The 16,894-nt window shown below is 34.6% G+C and overlaps 1 protein-coding gene across 1 annotated transcript in view; it reads left to right on the top strand.

Moving 5' to 3' along the window:
* LOC103605153 (WD repeat-containing and planar cell polarity effector protein fritz homolog) overlaps positions 1-9,692 on the top strand; it is a gene marked incomplete at its 3' end in the record, with an annotated part of 94,971 nt that extends 85,279 nt beyond the window's left edge. Inside the window, exons 2-6 of the mRNA XM_008589738.1 lie at positions 1,321-1,405; positions 6,621-6,668; positions 7,532-7,576; positions 9,248-9,318; positions 9,569-9,692. Of these exons, the coding sequence (XP_008587960.1) occupies positions 1,345-1,405; positions 6,621-6,668; positions 7,532-7,576; positions 9,248-9,318; positions 9,569-9,692 (349 nt within the window). The remainder of the gene's footprint in view (positions 1-1,320; positions 1,406-6,620; positions 6,669-7,531; positions 7,577-9,247; positions 9,319-9,568) is intronic.
* Positions 9,693-16,894: the final 7,202 nt, after the last annotated feature.

The following is a 16,894-nucleotide window of genomic DNA, read 5'->3' as shown; positions in this document are numbered from 1 at the left end:
TGTTTTCTCTTCCTCCTCCTCCTCTTTTTTTCTCCTTCTTCTCACTGGTGAAATCCTATGATTCTTTGAGGACCCGTTAACATCTCATGATTTCTCTATAGCTTTCTCACAGCCCTGTTGTTCAGGCAGGATCAAGCTCTGCTATGCTGATATTTCACTCTGCCGTTTCAATTCTTAGCACACTGTGTCTCTGTCAGTTGAGCATGCATCTGTTTCTCAATGATTGTAAGTGCATTGAGGTCAGATGTAAAGGTGGAGGAAGGGCCTAGGAGTTTGTACTATGTCTAAAAGTATTGTAGACTATCAACTATTTGTATAGTATGGGAAATATTTTTAGTCACTCATAATATTAAAGAAGTGAGGGCTTTTTCCTCCATTAAAAGATGTCTAAAAATATTTTTCAAACTTCTTTTGTTATTCAGAAGTTTATTGGAAAGAGTATTTTTTTTTATTTCTATAAGGAAAATGTCCATAGTTTAAATTACTGTATGCATTTCTAATATACAGTATATTATACATATAGTATATGTATTTCTAAGCAAACATTTGAAAGTTATATAAATTCCTTGCAAATATTTGTAAAACGTTGACTTTTTTTCTGATTTAGACTGGCCTTCTCTCAATCAGTCCAAAGTGATGAGTTTCTACTTGATTAAAAAAAAAAAAGGTATCAATAGAGTTCATTAGTAGCTCTGGCTACTAAAATGGGAGAAAATATAGGATGTTCATTTTTACTATCTTGGTATTTTTTAAAAATTCAGTTAGAATAGAATATCTGGATCCATCATGACAAGCAGGTTAACAAACTAATCTGAATGCTAATGAGGTTTCACATGGTTTACTTTTAAGGAGTTGTATTTCTTTTAATAGTAACTATATACCATTTACCTTGCAAATTCCATTTTAATTAGCCTGTTTGTATGTGGGAGATTGTAAATATTTGCTTTATATATTAAAAATGTACCACAAAATGTGCTTGAACTTAATACCTAACAGATGTTTCCTTTCCTTAAAAATAAACTCTAAAAAAATGCTTAAATATTAAATAATTCTAAATATACCCAGAGCCTTAACCAAACATATGCTATTTAAAACCCAAATATATATATTCTTCTTACCACATTTCTCAATGTGATGACATACTAAATCCAGGAAAAGAAGTGTATTTTTCCTTTTTCTAGAGTTTATTTCTTGATGGCTCACCAAGGATATGTGATAGTGTTTATTCTAATGGACCATACCTCAAATATCAGTAGATTTTAATTTTATTGGCAATAGAAGATAATTAATTGGCACCTCTTCTTAATTATTTTTAAACAGGATAGAGATTCCTTCTGCCATCAGATGTCTTTCTGCTTGACTGAACTGCACCTGTGGTCTTTGAAGAATACCTTGCATATTGGGGGTAAATGAGCTCTGGATTAATTTTAATATTTTTCAAATATGTTACACCACTACAAATAAGTACTAGCAAAGGTTAGAGCCTATATTCTCCAGCTGGAGTTACATTCTTCTCTTTATACTTAATGAAAAAATGTTTAATAGAAAATAGTTCCTCTTAATTACTCTTATTAACTTATCTTTTTCAGCTTGAGTTAGATTTTTCCATTGTGGAAATTAATTTTATCAGCTTAATATTTGTTTCTTCTTAAGATACATGTTCAATATATTCCTGAGATTGTTTACAATAACTGATTTATATTTATAAATATTTACAGCCTAGCTAATAGTAAAGGCATTTCTATTTATTTTATTTTATTTTGTCAATATACAATGTGGTTGATTATTGTGGCCCATTACCAAAACCTCCCTCTCTCCTCCCTCACCCCCCTCCCTCCCAACAGCCTCCTATCTGTTTGCTTGTCGTATCAACTTCAAGGAATTTAATTGTCGTGTCTTCTTCCCCCCCCCACCAGGTTATTTATATGCCTCTAGCATTATTACTAAGACAGTAATTTACCTTGCAAACTATTGTTTCTTTATATCAAATATACAATTACAGTTGAATGTCATATTTTCATGGTTTATCTTCCTTAAAATGTATAAGGGTAGAACTTCCAGTTTAACAAAATAGATTTAACACACATTTGCTTCCTCCCAAAACTCTTCTAAACTAAGAGTAAATTAATGAAAATAAAGAAGGCATAAACCCACAAGGACTAAGAGAATAGGAGCAGGGACAACTGCAATTGGACAATTTTTGAAAGATGGAAGGGCTGCAAGAATTAGCAGAGCTGAAAAATCTGAATATCAGCTGCCTACAGAGAAGAATTCCAATGACAGCCAATTTGTGTTTCAAAACTCTGGAAAGTACAGAAATTTGAGGAGCCAGATGTTGCAGATGGTGGGGATGTGGCATGAGGGTGACAACAGAGGAACTTGAAAGTCTGCTAGGATGTAGTGACATACCTCTCATGCTGTGGAAATATTTAACTAGTGAGGCACTAAACTTGGGGACACCAGGGCCAGTGGAAGAAAGATCTGAACTGAAAACAGAGATAAAATGGAAACTTACACACTCATAAAGTGAGATCCTTTTAATCCCACTTCTGAGAATGTCATACCTAGTTGTACATGTTTCAAGAAAAAAGGAGCTTGAGGGATTTCTTTCTGGAGTGACTGAATGGCCCCAGAGAGAAGACTTATCTACATCAACATTTGAGGGGCATCCTCCAGTGAAATACCCTGGTCCCTGCTGATCAGTGAAACCCACTAGTTGGCAAGCCCTGTTTATATACACAGAGCTTCCAATCAGCTTTCTAGTGCCTCACTTGTAAATATGAACAGAGAGCTAAGGATCACCAGATATTTGAGGAATGTCTTCAACAGGGAGAAAACAAAAGAAAAAAATAGGTAAAAGTATCTTTGAAGAAACAGAGATAATGTAGAAAGGCGGGGATGGAGTGCAACAGAGACCGCAGGAAAGATACTGAATCCATGAAGCAAGAAACAAAATTCAGAAGCTTCAGAAAACATTTGAAGTTATACTAATCTGTCAAATTAAAAATATGTAGCAGAAAAAAATTTTAAACTCAAAAGCATGAAAGAAATTCTCTCAGAAAATACCAAAAACAAAAACACATAAAGAAAGTGAGCTTATTCACTATTGATGAGAATCTTTAATTGAAGTATTTTCTTCTCTGATCATAATTGCCTATTTCTTTAAATCTTTTCATTCCCTTATTTTCATATATCTAAGTTTCATGCTTCTTTGAGACCAACAATCTTTTAATTCGTTAATAACTCTCCTAGTCCATTAAGCTTCTCTTCACTTTTCCTACCCAGCTTGGACCCTGTGGTTGGAAATCTGATCTTTTCTGTCTTGATTCCCTTTTACCCCTACTCTTCTATTACATGCCCAGCAAACTCCTTCTTTGCCCCTCTGTCTGTCCTAAAGGCCTCTGTCCCTGCTCCTCCTTTTTAGAGAAGAATCCCACAGTGGTACACAATGGTCCAATGGGGAAGTAATGGTCTTCAGCACTAGCCAGATCTTAAGCAGGGCCTATACATTCTCTCTGTTGGGAACATTCTTCTCTTTGAAACCACGTGAAATCCTACTTCTTCTTTAGGGCTCAGCTTTAACAAGTCACTTAGAGAAGCTTTCTTTGCCATCTAGACTAAGTTAGCCAACCCTGTTAACATGCTCTTATTATGCTTGACATTTAAAGTATTATTTAAATTTTTGAAATAATCACAGACTTACCGAAAAATTGTCAGTAGAGAGAATTTTTTTTCTTAAACCATTTGAGAGTTAAGTTGCAGACCTGATGCCTTTTCACCTCCAAATACATTTGTGTGTATTTCCTGTGAAAGGGATATTGTCCTACACTACCACTATATAATCATCAAAATCAGGAAATTAGCAATGATGTTCTTCAGTCTAAACTGACCAGTTCACCAGTCGTCCCATCGGTGTCCTTTTCTAGCAAAGGGATCTTATTCAAAGTCACATATTGTATTTAGTTGCCTTTTTTATTCTGGAACAGATCCTTTATCAGTCCCCCCTGGCCCCCTTTCATGACCTTAACACTTTTGAAGATTTTAGGCCAGTTGTTTTGTAGGATGTCCCTAAATTTGGATATGTTTGAAGTTTGTCATAATGTCATAATTAGATTCAAGTTATATATGTTTGGTGAGAATATCCCAGAAATAATGCTGTGTTCTCAAAGCATCTTATCAGGTAGAACACAATTTCCTGATGATGTTCATGATTAGTTGATTAAGGTGGTGTCTGCTAGTCTTCTCCAATACTAAGTTACTTTCTCCTTTGTAATTAATAAGTATTTTATAGGGAGGTTCCTCGAAATTATATAAATATCTTATTCCTCATCAAACTTTAAATATATTTATTTTATCTCTGTGGACTCAAGTTTCCTATTTTATTTATTGGTTATAATCCATGACTTTCATTATTTATTTTGATGTTTAAATTGTCCCTGGTGTAGCCAGAGGGACCCCCTTCAATCTGGCTTCTGTGTCTTTTTGACATGTCCCTGTCAATATTTGAGCACTTCTGTTCTTGCTGGCATAACAGGTGTTCCCCAGCTCATATTGTACTTTCTTTTTCCCAGCCTTGGAATCAGCCATTTCTCTAAGGAACGTGGTTCCTTTTAGAAGGAGAAGGTTGTCCAGAAGCCAAGGTCTGCTTTAGGTGCGCTCGTTGCAGTTGGAGTATTGCTGCTCCCAGGTTCTCTCAGTGGAGAGAGCTTAGGGAATGTATGTATGTATGTATGTATGCACACATATTTACATCCACATTCACTTCTATATCTGTCTATCTACTGAAAACCATGAGTTTACACTGGTACCTCCAACTTTAATCTACCGCCACAGGGTTTATTCTAATTTTCTCCCTTTTCATATTTGTGCTTTTCTTCTCAGAAAATGGGAAACCTGGGGATCCAATATCTTTAATTTATCATTTTACTTCATCAACCAGCTGTCAATCTCCTATCTCTGTGGCCACTCCCTCCCCTGTGTGGATACTCTGCTCATCCTGTGTGGACTTTGTCACACCATGTTGGACTATCCTCCTCATCTTGTTTAGCTTCTAATACCCCACACGAGGCCATTGCCCCATATGAATGTCATTCTCACCCTGCTGGAGTTCTAACATACCATGTCAGAATGACTCTCTTCATAGACACCTTCCTCATCCAGCTCTGGCATCCCTTGTGGGGCAGGTCTCCTTATGTGGATGCCTTCCTTGTCCTGCTTCAGTTTTGACATTCCCATTCTGGACCAGGTGCAGTAGGTCAGACTTGAGCACAGATTTCAGGGTCCCTTATGATCTTTATAGTTCTGTCGTAGAGTTGTGGTAAATATTTCTATGTATGGTATGATGGGCATAATTATAGGCTAGAATATTTTAATAGAGGATATTGGCTGTGCATAGTGCCTGTGGTTCTTAGATTTTTTTTTTTAAAAAAACCTTTTTATTAAAGTATAACATATGTACTGAAAAGTGTAAAGATCATAAGAGTATTCTATGAACTATCAAAAAGTGAACACCCATAAAATCACTACCCAGTTCAATAAATGAAATAACATCAGTACCCAAGAAGCCCTACTCGTGACTTTTCTCAGTCAATCCTTATTAGGTATTTTCAATCTAACTAGTATACATAAACTGCATTCTTTAACATTGTATGTCTCAATTAATGGCATGATGAATAAAATAGAGCCTTGATAAGTACACATGATTGACTATTTTTAAATACTATGTTTGAAATGTTAATTATAGCAGTAATACATTTTGAAGTTTTATCATTCAGTATGAGAACATTTGGAGCTGTCAGTCACTAGGGGGCAGCCTGTACTACTTCCACTTCTTTAGAAACAGTTGTATCTTCCTTACGTTAGTAGCTGAGAATTATTTTGCATGAAGAAAACAAATGTTACTTCAATGGAAGAAATATTTCATTATTCATAGATATGAAGAAAATGGACAAAATTATTTTGTTCCCCTGTATTTAAATTTCAGGAACAGATTCCTTGGTTAAATCAGTCTCTACATCTGGAAAGCCTAGCTTTGCTTCTTATGTAGCCCCAGCAGAGCATCTGAATTAGAATGGGCTTGGAAGGCTTTTTGAATCCAAACAAGTTTCAGATAATAATTTATCCATATCTTCCTCTAATCTTCCCTTTCTTTCCTGCAAATTTCCACCAAGCTCCTAGGATGGGACTTAGAGTAGAGCTAAATTGGAGAAAAGAAAGCCACAGCTTGGAATCCAACAGTCAGGGCATTTTCTTCCATCCACTGATTTCATTTGGCATTGCTTAGTGTCAATTCCTTTTGGTAGCGCCCTGTGAAAAATATCAGAGGAAGTGTGAAAGAAAAAATTTGGTCTTCTTTGGTTTCAGTTCTTTCCTAATCTTTTCCTCATGTCATTCTAGTTTTGTGTAAATCTTTTCTCATTAGATTGATAAACTTTCCAGTTCCTGCATATCCCTAGGATAGATAAACCCATGTCCAGATGCTTTTGAGCTATTTTATTTCTAGTAACATAAGGAGACTGTTTCTGCTTTCTTCCCCACCCTTCCCCCGATATAGTGTGGTTTGGCTTCTTATTCTCCAGAACTTTTTACCATAATTTAATGTTATTTCTTCTTTTCTATAGATAGAGACATTGGGATCTATCGGTATTATGACAAGAATGAGCCACCAGGTAAGGTACCTTTTAAACTCAACTAATTTTTGTAAATTAAATATTCTAAACTGTGAAATACTAACCATGAAAAATACTGTTTTTATGAGCTTCAGATAAATTCTAGAATTTTAAGAAAAATCAACTCAGTTCTTTAGAATATTGCTGAGGTTGATACCTATCTGTTCTATAAAAAATAAAGAAATATTGAGAAAATGCTGTAGAAGAACATGAAAATTTTCATTTTACTGCTGATCAGGCTGATAACAGGACAGTCTATTCACATTTATTTATTGGTGTCCCAGTAGAGGGCATTGTTAATACATAGGTCCCACTGATGCTGGCCTCCTGGATCCTCACCTGATATCTGAAATAGGCATTTCTGAGTGAATGATCAATTTTCTTTATCTGATTAATCCTGTTAATCCCAGAAGTTTTATGATGGGCCAAAAGGTCTTTCTAGCTAGAGTTACTTCCTGTTTTGGTCTCTGTTGAAGTAGGGATTGTGTAGTGTCCTGTGTTCTTAGCTTGGTGTTTAATAGGCTGACTTCGTGGTTCTGATGACAGACTGAAGCAGCTTCTGTTCTGGGCTCGGTCGTGGTTCCCTTCCCTATCTGATGAGATTGGAAACTCAGGATATTGACACACCTGTCGTGCTGTGTAAGCCTTTCCACTGCAAATTTAGGAATTATCTCTATGAAATGAAAATATCCAAATTATAACCTTTTTTCAACTGTCCTTTTTAAAGTTTAATATAATTTATTAATCTCAATAATGTGTATAATAATACATTATATATGTACATATTAAAATGCAAGGTATTATACTAAAAATAAACTCCCCTTATTTTTCTCCTTTCCGTCTCTCCTCTGCCACAATATCAGCAGCAGAGCATGGTAACTTAGAAGAAAAGCAGAAGCTGGCAGAATGTAAGCTTACTTTATATATATATTTTTGGAATTATCATAAACCTGGAAAGTTTAGTATTACAAAATATTCTGCTTTCTGCACAAATAGGAAACATTATTACCTCCAAATTTCTTATAATTAAATTTCCATTGTTTAGGTACATAAACATTTGAGTAGGAATTATATTTGTTAGGCCTTTCTCATTTAGACCTTTGAAATCTCTGTTCTACCTAGTTTTGGTAAGATATATGCTTACATAAACATAAATTTTCTTCATGAACTATATTTATATTATTTAATATATTTAAAATAAGCATACCATGCTTAAATTCTAATGGTAACATTTTATTATTCATACTTTGCCTAAATTGTTTAATGTTTTAATCATTTTGAGAAAATAAGATTTGTATCAGTGTTAGCATTTTATTTTCTGTTCTGTTCTCAAATATATAAATATGTTAATATATATTAACCATATTAATATATAACATGGCTACAATGTAATATTGTCTTAATGACAAATATAATTTAAGCTTTAATTGGAATATAGCTGGATCTGAAAATTCCACTTGTTCTCTTGTTTTAAATGGCCAAACTTTCATTTAATTTTTGAAAATACTGTATTAGTAGCTACAACACAGATTTTAAAATTTGTACATGTGCTCTACACATTAAAATTATGTTTATAGAACCAAATTTATTTACTAAAATAAGATATACAGCAATTTTCTCAAATTAAAATGTCTATAAATATGTACATTATGTGTATATGCACACATAACACACATATACATACACAACATACAACTCTTATTTAGAATTATTAATTAGAACTCAAAGATCAATTCATTTTTCTGATGAAATAGATATAATGAGTTTAACATTTTATTGATTCCTTAAAAACTGAACTATTTTTATTTTGTCTTAGGTTAACATTGTGACTCTACTAAATAATTTCATCTTTCAGTTAAATTTATTTATAAAACAAAGGCTTATTATTACTGAATTGTGGTGTAGATTTTAGAGAGGATTATTTTAAAATGAACACAGGGCTTGGTAGTTAGCTCAGTTTGTTAGAGCACAGTGCTAATAACACCAAGGTCAAGGGATCAGATCCCCTTACCAGCCAGCCACCAAAAAAAAAAAAAAAAAAATTGAGCCATGTTACTACCTAATTTGTTAAAACTCAGATTTTTTTCTTAATTTTATATGTGATGCTTTGAGTCTTAATTTTAAATTTAATTTTTGTATATCATTTTTGTGTTTTATTTCTTTCCTCACTATATTTATTGACTCATGAGAATTTTCAGGTCTGAGCAGGCCACTTGCAGAATTTCGAATTTCTTTTAGATTGAACATTTAATTATTTACATGAAAAAGTTACTTTGATGGTAAAGAATGGGTCATTTACAATCAAGTATTAGATTTACAGGCCTAGCAAACTTTCCCAGGGATTCTCTAAGCCTTGTTGGTTGTCATCATAAAATTATGATTAGGGAGATTGTTTTGTGGTAAAAATCCTGTTCCTATGACAAAGCCTTTCAAAAGGCTGTCATTTGATGATAGAAATGAAGCCCACTTCCTCTCAATTATGGAAGTGTTTTATTTTAATCTTCCTAAGACACACTGCTAAGCAGAGTTTCCTTTTTAAATCATGTTTAACTAACTGTAGTACATGTTTTATTTGCCAGCACGAGATTATCCTTGGACTCTCAAAAACAGACGCCCAGAAAAACTTCGAGACTCACTCAAAGAGCTGGAGGTATCTTTCAAAAAGTTTCAAAAATGGCAACAAACAAATCTGTTTTAAAACGTCTTTCAACAGCTTTAATTTTCATAAAGGATCAACTCTCATGGTGATGATAGCTTTGCTTTTGTCCGGTGAGGAGTTCCAAAACAGTTGCATCTTTGTGTGGCATGCTGATCTTTTTATGCTTGCAAATCAGAAGCACTTTAACTGATAATGACAATGTGTATAGCCAACTGCACTCTCTTTTTCTGTTGTCCTTCAGGAGCTGATGCAAAACAGTCAGTGTGTGCTGAGCAAATGGAAGAACAAATATGTCTGTCAGGTAAAATGGTTTGACAAGCTTTTGCAGTGTTTAACCATTGGAGCTGAAAACTATGTAGTAATTGGTATTCTTGTGTTATGATAGGTAATGGACAAAAACTTTTTAGGAGTGGATATTTCATAGTTTGAATTCTAGTCATTCTAGAACTAGCATTAGACACAGATTGACACAGGCCACCAGGCTACCTCATTAATCAGTATACCATACTGATTAATGTAATTGTAGACATACTATAAACACTAATAAAAATCTCTTCAGGTGGTATTTTTTGTTGGGATTTGTCTGAATGTTGTATTAGATGTTTACTGACGTAGATTTAATCATATCTTGAATGAAGTGAAACCACAGGACAAAAGGTTTTTTGGCATACCACTCTTGTAAGAGTTTGTGAATACCATGCTTTAGGAAATCAACAAGCAAGCTAGAGTTAGACCTAATGTAACAAGACATTTGGTCTTACTTTTTGATCTCTCTGAGCTGTACTGTTTAATATGGTAGTCATTAGTCATATGTGGCTATTTGAATAATTAAATAAAATCTAAAATTCAGTTCCTCAGTTACAGTACCCACATTTTAAGTGCTCAGTAAACACATGCTATCATACTGGACAATGCAGAAAGTTCTATTGGACTGCACTATTAGGGCCTAGACAAGGTGAATGAGCCTAGATTCAGAACATACTTGGGACATAATGAGTATACATTGGTCACAAAATAATGTACAAGATGCCTTAGCTTTGCAGATAAACTTAAAAAATACTATTTGCCTAGAAAAATATTACTTGCTTGTGATAAAAAGATTAATCACTAGTCATCCATGGAGTTGAATTTCCATCACTACTACTAATAACTTTAATTGATTTATAGAATCAAATATCCTGAATCAATTTAAATTCTTGTTTACAGTGTGACTTATTGTATATCTAACCATTCTTGTTTGCAGTTTAGGCCCATGGTTCTGTCTGCAAATCTACATGAAATTTATAGTAGTTAGAAACATATCTTAATCTACCACTTGAATATAGACTATCATTTTAGTGGATTTTGGTTTTTCTTCATTGCTCATCTAACCTTGTCTGCCTTTACTCATGGAGATCACTTAACAGTTACTTCCAACTGGCATAAATTTTTTGTTTTCCAGAGACTGTTTACAAGGCTAAATTAATATTTTTAGAACCATAATACTTCTTAAATTTGCCTTAGGATACTATTCAAAAGGATGAGATTATTTTAAAATCACTGTGTGTTTCCATTAAATTAAGTTTTAATCAAATTTTAAAATTTGAATACAAAATATGCTCCAGAAAATTTCAATGTTAATAAAACTTAAGCTTATGGTTCTTAATGCCATTACTCACCTTAAAAACAGGCTCAAAATTATTTGACTGGAGGCCAAGCCTGCCATCTATAGTAAGAGGTGTGTCTCATGGCCTCCACCCTTACCTGTCACGCAGGGTAAGTTGGAACATGTCAGGCATCTTAAAGTATGCAGTGGAGCATCCCGATAGACAATCCTTTTTAGATAGACTTTATTGCATTTTAATTTAATAGCAAGTTTATGTGTGTGGTGGGGGCAGGGGGCATTTGGAGAAGGATGTCCCTTGCTATTGAATTAATTCAACTCAGAAATGGAATTTTCATGATAGAATATACACAAAATTACTTTTGTAATTTACAGCAATCTGACAATACTGGTTACTTAAGCTAGTAAACCAATGAGTCTGCTTTTAACATTTCCAATAGGACTTATCTCTTTTTATGTTCTGTCATATTTTGTGCTTTATTCTATGATGGATAAAATATTTCTAAAATAGACCTTTTACTCCTAGCACATTCTTTTTTTTTTTTTTTTTTGTCTTTTTCCGTGTCCGGCAACGGATCGCAACCCTCAGTGTTGCCCCCGTACCGGACCGGGGACCGGCAACGGGATCGCAACCCTCGGTGTTGCCCCCGCGCCTAGATAAGCCAGTGAGAGGGAACCGGTCTGTATGTGGGATCCGAACCCTCAGGCGGGAGTGCCGCCGCGCTTCCCAAGCGGCGCACTATCCAGTGCGCCACCGGGCCGGCCCCCTCCCAGCACATTCTTGATGTGATATATTTTAACAAAATAACTTCACCTCAACCCTGCTCACAGGTCTAGGTCAGTTCCTACATCTTTAGGGCCTTTGAAAGACTTCCTAACATTATCCATCCACTTCTTCAGTTTCTAGACAGGACTGTTAGCTAGGTCTTCTAAAAATGTGTGTGTGTTTTATTCCTAAAGATCTCTCTAATGTCACAATAAATTAAAAATTTGGGGCCGGCCCCGTGGCACCCTCGGGAGAGTGTGGCACTGGGAGCACAGTGACGCTCCCGCCACGGGTTTGGGTCCTGTATAGGACTGGCCGGTGTGCTCACTGGCTGAGCGTGGTGCGGGCGACACCACACCAAGGGTTGTGATCCCCTTACCGGTCACGAAAAAGACAATCAATCAATCAATCAATCAATTAATTAATTAATTTGATGCTCAGGCTAAATTTTTAGCCAAAGGAAAGGATCCCTTTAACTCTTTCTGTTAAATTTTTGTTGAATTTTGCTTAAATTTTGTTATATTGTAAAGGAAAGGATCCCTTTAATTCTTTCTGTTAAATTTTTGTTGAATTTTGTTTAAATTTTGTTATATTGTACTTAGTTATAAAATAAGTAAACCACGTCAAAAGGTTCCCCAAGGGTCATCCTTTTGTACACCCATACAGTGTGGTGTTTCCAAAGAAAACACATGCTTAAATGCTACTAGTGATTTCTGCATATGTTTAGCCCTAAAATGGCAGAAGTTCACCACAACATAGTGTTCTATAACTCTTAGAAAACAAGTGAGAAAAGTTCCTCAGCATCTTGGTGCTAACATATGGGTACTTAGTCTTTGAATTTGGCCACTGTTCACTAATAAAAATCTTTTACCCTCAAGAAATGGTAAGTTATGGAATTTATTTTAGTTGCCATCTCTTTAAGGGATCCATATTTCTATAAAAGGTCCAGTTGTTTAGAAATGAGTGAGGCAACTACAACACGAAGGCTTTCAGAGGATGCAGTCTGAACTTGGATCTTTCCTTGTGTCAAATAATGAGGATTTATAGGTTGTCATCATTACCAAAGTTTAGTTAATGTTGTTGATCAAATGACCTATAAATTATACCATTTAAAAAATAATTCCTTTTACTTGTAAATTCAGAATAGTTTACAAATCAAGACTTTCCTATATATATATATATTTGGGATAAAAATTGCCTTTCAAGGTTGGTTTGTTTCTGCCCATAACATTTTCAGGCACAATCTTAAAATGCCAAGAAAAGATAGTTTCCTTTTTAAAATTCCTGTAATGAATTATTTGTCAGTCTTTGTAAATATCCAAATTATTTTCCAAACCTATCATGGATAAATTGTGACCTAATGGAACTCATTTGATCACAACTTCCTTATTTGTAGAACCCGATCTTTCTTTTCATTGAATTGTGTGAAAATCAATTTTATTTCCTTGCAAAATAATAATAGACAAACCATGGTTTTAAGTTACAGCTATTAGTGATAGCATATTATTTATACAAAACCCATCTTACAATATTTATGCGGGAGTCACAAAGGAAGTGTAAGGTATGGGCTAAGTCCCCAGCATAACCTAATCAAGGAAAATAGACTCATGCAATCACTAGGACATTAATGAGTGCTAAGTTGTGTGATACCGAGTAAAAATATAGTAGAAATTTAGAAAAAGCGTAGACATTAATGTAATCTGAAATAGGTAAGAAAAATTTTGCAGAGAAGTTACAATTTTAGTTAGACCTACAAGGACATGTAAAATTTGGTTAAACTGAAGGGAAAGGCATTCCAGAAAAAGTGAATTAGATTAAGTTAGAATTAAATGGGGTGTCTACATGGTAATGAGGAGGTAAGCCCATTTGGGAACAAATGGTTTGTGTTGAAGAACAAAGTAATAAGTTTGAAAGGCAACTTGGAGCTTTTTTTGACTTTGAATGTTACACTAAGGTATTGATACATTCTCCTTTAACACCATAAACACTTTTATATCATGGGAAAGCCCTATTAAAATTAGTCTTATAGAACGATTAGCCTGGCAGTGGGATATAGGATAAAACATGAGAATCAGAGGCAGTGAAATCCTTTCAAAGGATAAGTGTAGTGAGGTTAAGGTTCAGAGAGTTATGAAAGCCAGTAGAGAAATTAGAGTCATAGGTAAAAAATTTAGTTTGGCCCTGTTACATGTGAAGTGACTCAAGATAATCAAATGGTAATATTACTATAGGAAATATGGAACTGGAGTGAAAGATTAGAGTTGAAAATTTGGGAGGAGACAGCCAAAGGGTGATATTAAAACCATCCAAGTGTGCCCTCATGAGGAAGGTGGATATCTAAGGAGAAGAACTAACATGCAAGGAAGCTCCCATTTACAGGACAAGAGAGGAAAACTGAGCCTACAAAAGAAACAGAAAGAGCAATCAGAACAATAAAGAACTGTACAGAAGTTTGTTTCCCTAAAAATCAGAGGGTTTAGAAGTCAGAGGGCCTGAAAAAAGGCTTAACATGGATTTTGTTTCGTATTTTAATAACTACTTATGAATCTCAATATTGTTATTATTAAGCTGTCATCAACAGGATCAACAATAAACCTATCTTCATATTAGGAACTATTGAAAATATTAGATGGAATCCTTACCTTCAAAGAATTTCAAATGTATTTGGGAAATAAAACTAATGTGCAAAATTAAAGAATGGTTTGAGATTAAGTGTTACATATCTTGATACAGTATCTAAACACATCTGAAGTTCAGGGATTGTTGCTTATTAAAGTAGTTGGTTAAGATTTCATAGAGGAGACTGGACTTAAGCTAGACTTCAAAGGAAGGCTATGTCTAGGTTAGTAGAAAGGAAAAGGATGACGTTCCTGGTCATGGGGAAAAGTGTTACCAAAGAAAAATTGTCTTAAGGTAATTAAAAAGCAAGGGCTAGAAAGGTAGTCTAAAAAGATTTTCCATAGGATTTTTTTTTTTGGTAGTTTTTAAATTTATTTTTTTAATTGATGTCTACATATTTATGGGGTACAGAGTTATATTTCAATACATTTGTACAACATGTAATGATCAAATCAGGGTAATTAGCATATCCATCATCGTAGAAAGGTATCATTTTTTTTGTGATGAGAACATCTGAGCTCCTCTCTTCTAGCCATTTGAAAACATACAATAAGTTGTTGTCAATTATAGATGAGTATACTAAAACTATTATTTGCTTTGGGGTTGGGCTAGTTTCACTATTATGATAAGCAAATGAATAACACTGTCTAGGAACCCTTTGAAGCCAATGAAACTTATCATAGCCAGTATGTGGCAGCTTAGCACTTTATATTTTCTCACTCAAAAAAAAAAAAATATTATTTTTTTAATTGCAAAAATAAGAGACATGGTTAAGGCAGAAAATTTAGAAAACAGAGAAAAGCCCAGAGGGGTGTAAATCATCTAATCTGACCACTTAGTATTACTTACTATTTACCATTTGATATGTGTCCTTTTACTATGTGTATACATACCTATAAATATTTGCTTAAAAAATTACATTGATGATATACATATACTATGCATATGGTCTAAATATTTTTAATACATAATATTTGAACATACAAAAATATATTACATATTTTTTATGTGTCATAAAATAAACACATGAACCCCACACTGAACTCATGAATGAGATGATTACCAATCTTCTTGAACCTGCCTGTATATTCTTCCTCCATCCAATTCCCCTGGTTCCCCACTCAGATACAGATGATTTTAAAGAGAGCTTTTTTCACCTAGCATTAAGATGTGCAAATTAAAATAGCAATGAGACACCATTTTTTCCACTCACAGATAAGTAAATATTTAAGTCTAACAACATCAAATGTTAGTGAAAGAAATAAGACTGTTTATACATCCAGGCTATTGAAAGGGCTTGGCTTTTACTCTAAATGAGAAGGGAAGCTCTTGAAGAGTTTTGAGCAAAGGAGGAACATGATCTGATGTATTTTTTTAACTGGATCACTCTGGCTTTTGTGATGGGAGTAGACTGAAGGGAGTGAGGATCAAAGTAGGTGGATCAGCTAGAAGGCTGTTGCCATAGTCCAGGGTGAGGCACAATGGTGGCTTTGATTGAAAGGTAGCGGTAGAATGATAAGAAGTGGCTAGATTCTGGGTGTATGTTGAGTGTTGAGGCATCAAAACTTACTGATGGGTCAAATGTGGGGTATAGAAGAAATTTCTGAGTAACTAGAAGGATGGAGTTGCTATTTACAGCGATAGGGAAGATGGGGAAGAGACATTTTTGAGAGAAATATCAGGAGCTCAGTTTGGAGCATGCTATGTTTGAAATGCCATTAGGTAGAGAAGTCAAATCGACAGTTGACTATAGGAGTTTGTAGGTTTGGAATGGAGATACAAATTTCGGAGGCAGCCACACATATGGCATTAAAACCAAGACATTGGTGAAGATCCTAAGGGAGGGAGTGTAGATAGAGAAAATAGAGGCTGAGCCCTGGGTCCAGCAACATTTGGAGAGTGGGGAGACAGAGAAAGGAAATTGAGAAGTAGCCAATGAAGGGAGAGTGGTGTCCTGGAAACCAGGATTCAAGAATAAAGTAAAGTGTTACTGGTACACAGGATTGACCACTGATGACCTGGATAAAAGCAGTTTAGGTGGATGGTGCAGGCCTGATTGGAAAATATTTAAGAGAAAATGGGAGGAAAAAATTAGGGGTTTACAACATAACAAAGGTTAATGTTATAAAGGAAAATGGAGAAATGGGGTAGGAACTTGAGGGAGAGGGAGAGTCAAAAAAGGTTTTAATTTTTTTCTTTCTTTTTTAGGTGTGAGATATAACAGATGTTGGTATGCTACTGGGAGTGATTCAATGGGGGGGGGGAAATCAATGCAGGAAAAGGAAAAATTGATTGCTGGGTCTATTGACCAAGAAAGGAAGAAAGAAAGAAAAACACACCTGCTAAGAGGGGAGGGGATAGAAAATTATGTGTCTGATATCTGATGATATCATGGAGCTGCTTTATCAACCATTAACTGCTTAACTCCAGATTTCTTGTTGTGTGAGGAAAACAAGCACCCATTCAGTTATGATTTTTCAGGTTTCTGTATATACATGTGAATGCATTTCTTTTTTTTTTTTTCGTTAAATTTTTATTTTGTCAATATACACTGTATATGATTATTATGGCCCATCACC

The sequence above is a fragment of the Galeopterus variegatus genome, unplaced genomic scaffold (genome assembly GCF_000696425.1).
Source record: "Galeopterus variegatus unplaced genomic scaffold, G_variegatus-3.0.2 Scaffold5628, whole genome shotgun sequence".
NCBI lineage: Eukaryota > Metazoa > Chordata > Mammalia > Dermoptera > Cynocephalidae > Galeopterus > Galeopterus variegatus.
Note: the sequence above shows the minus strand (reverse complement) of the source record. Positions and strands in the feature narration are given on the sequence as shown.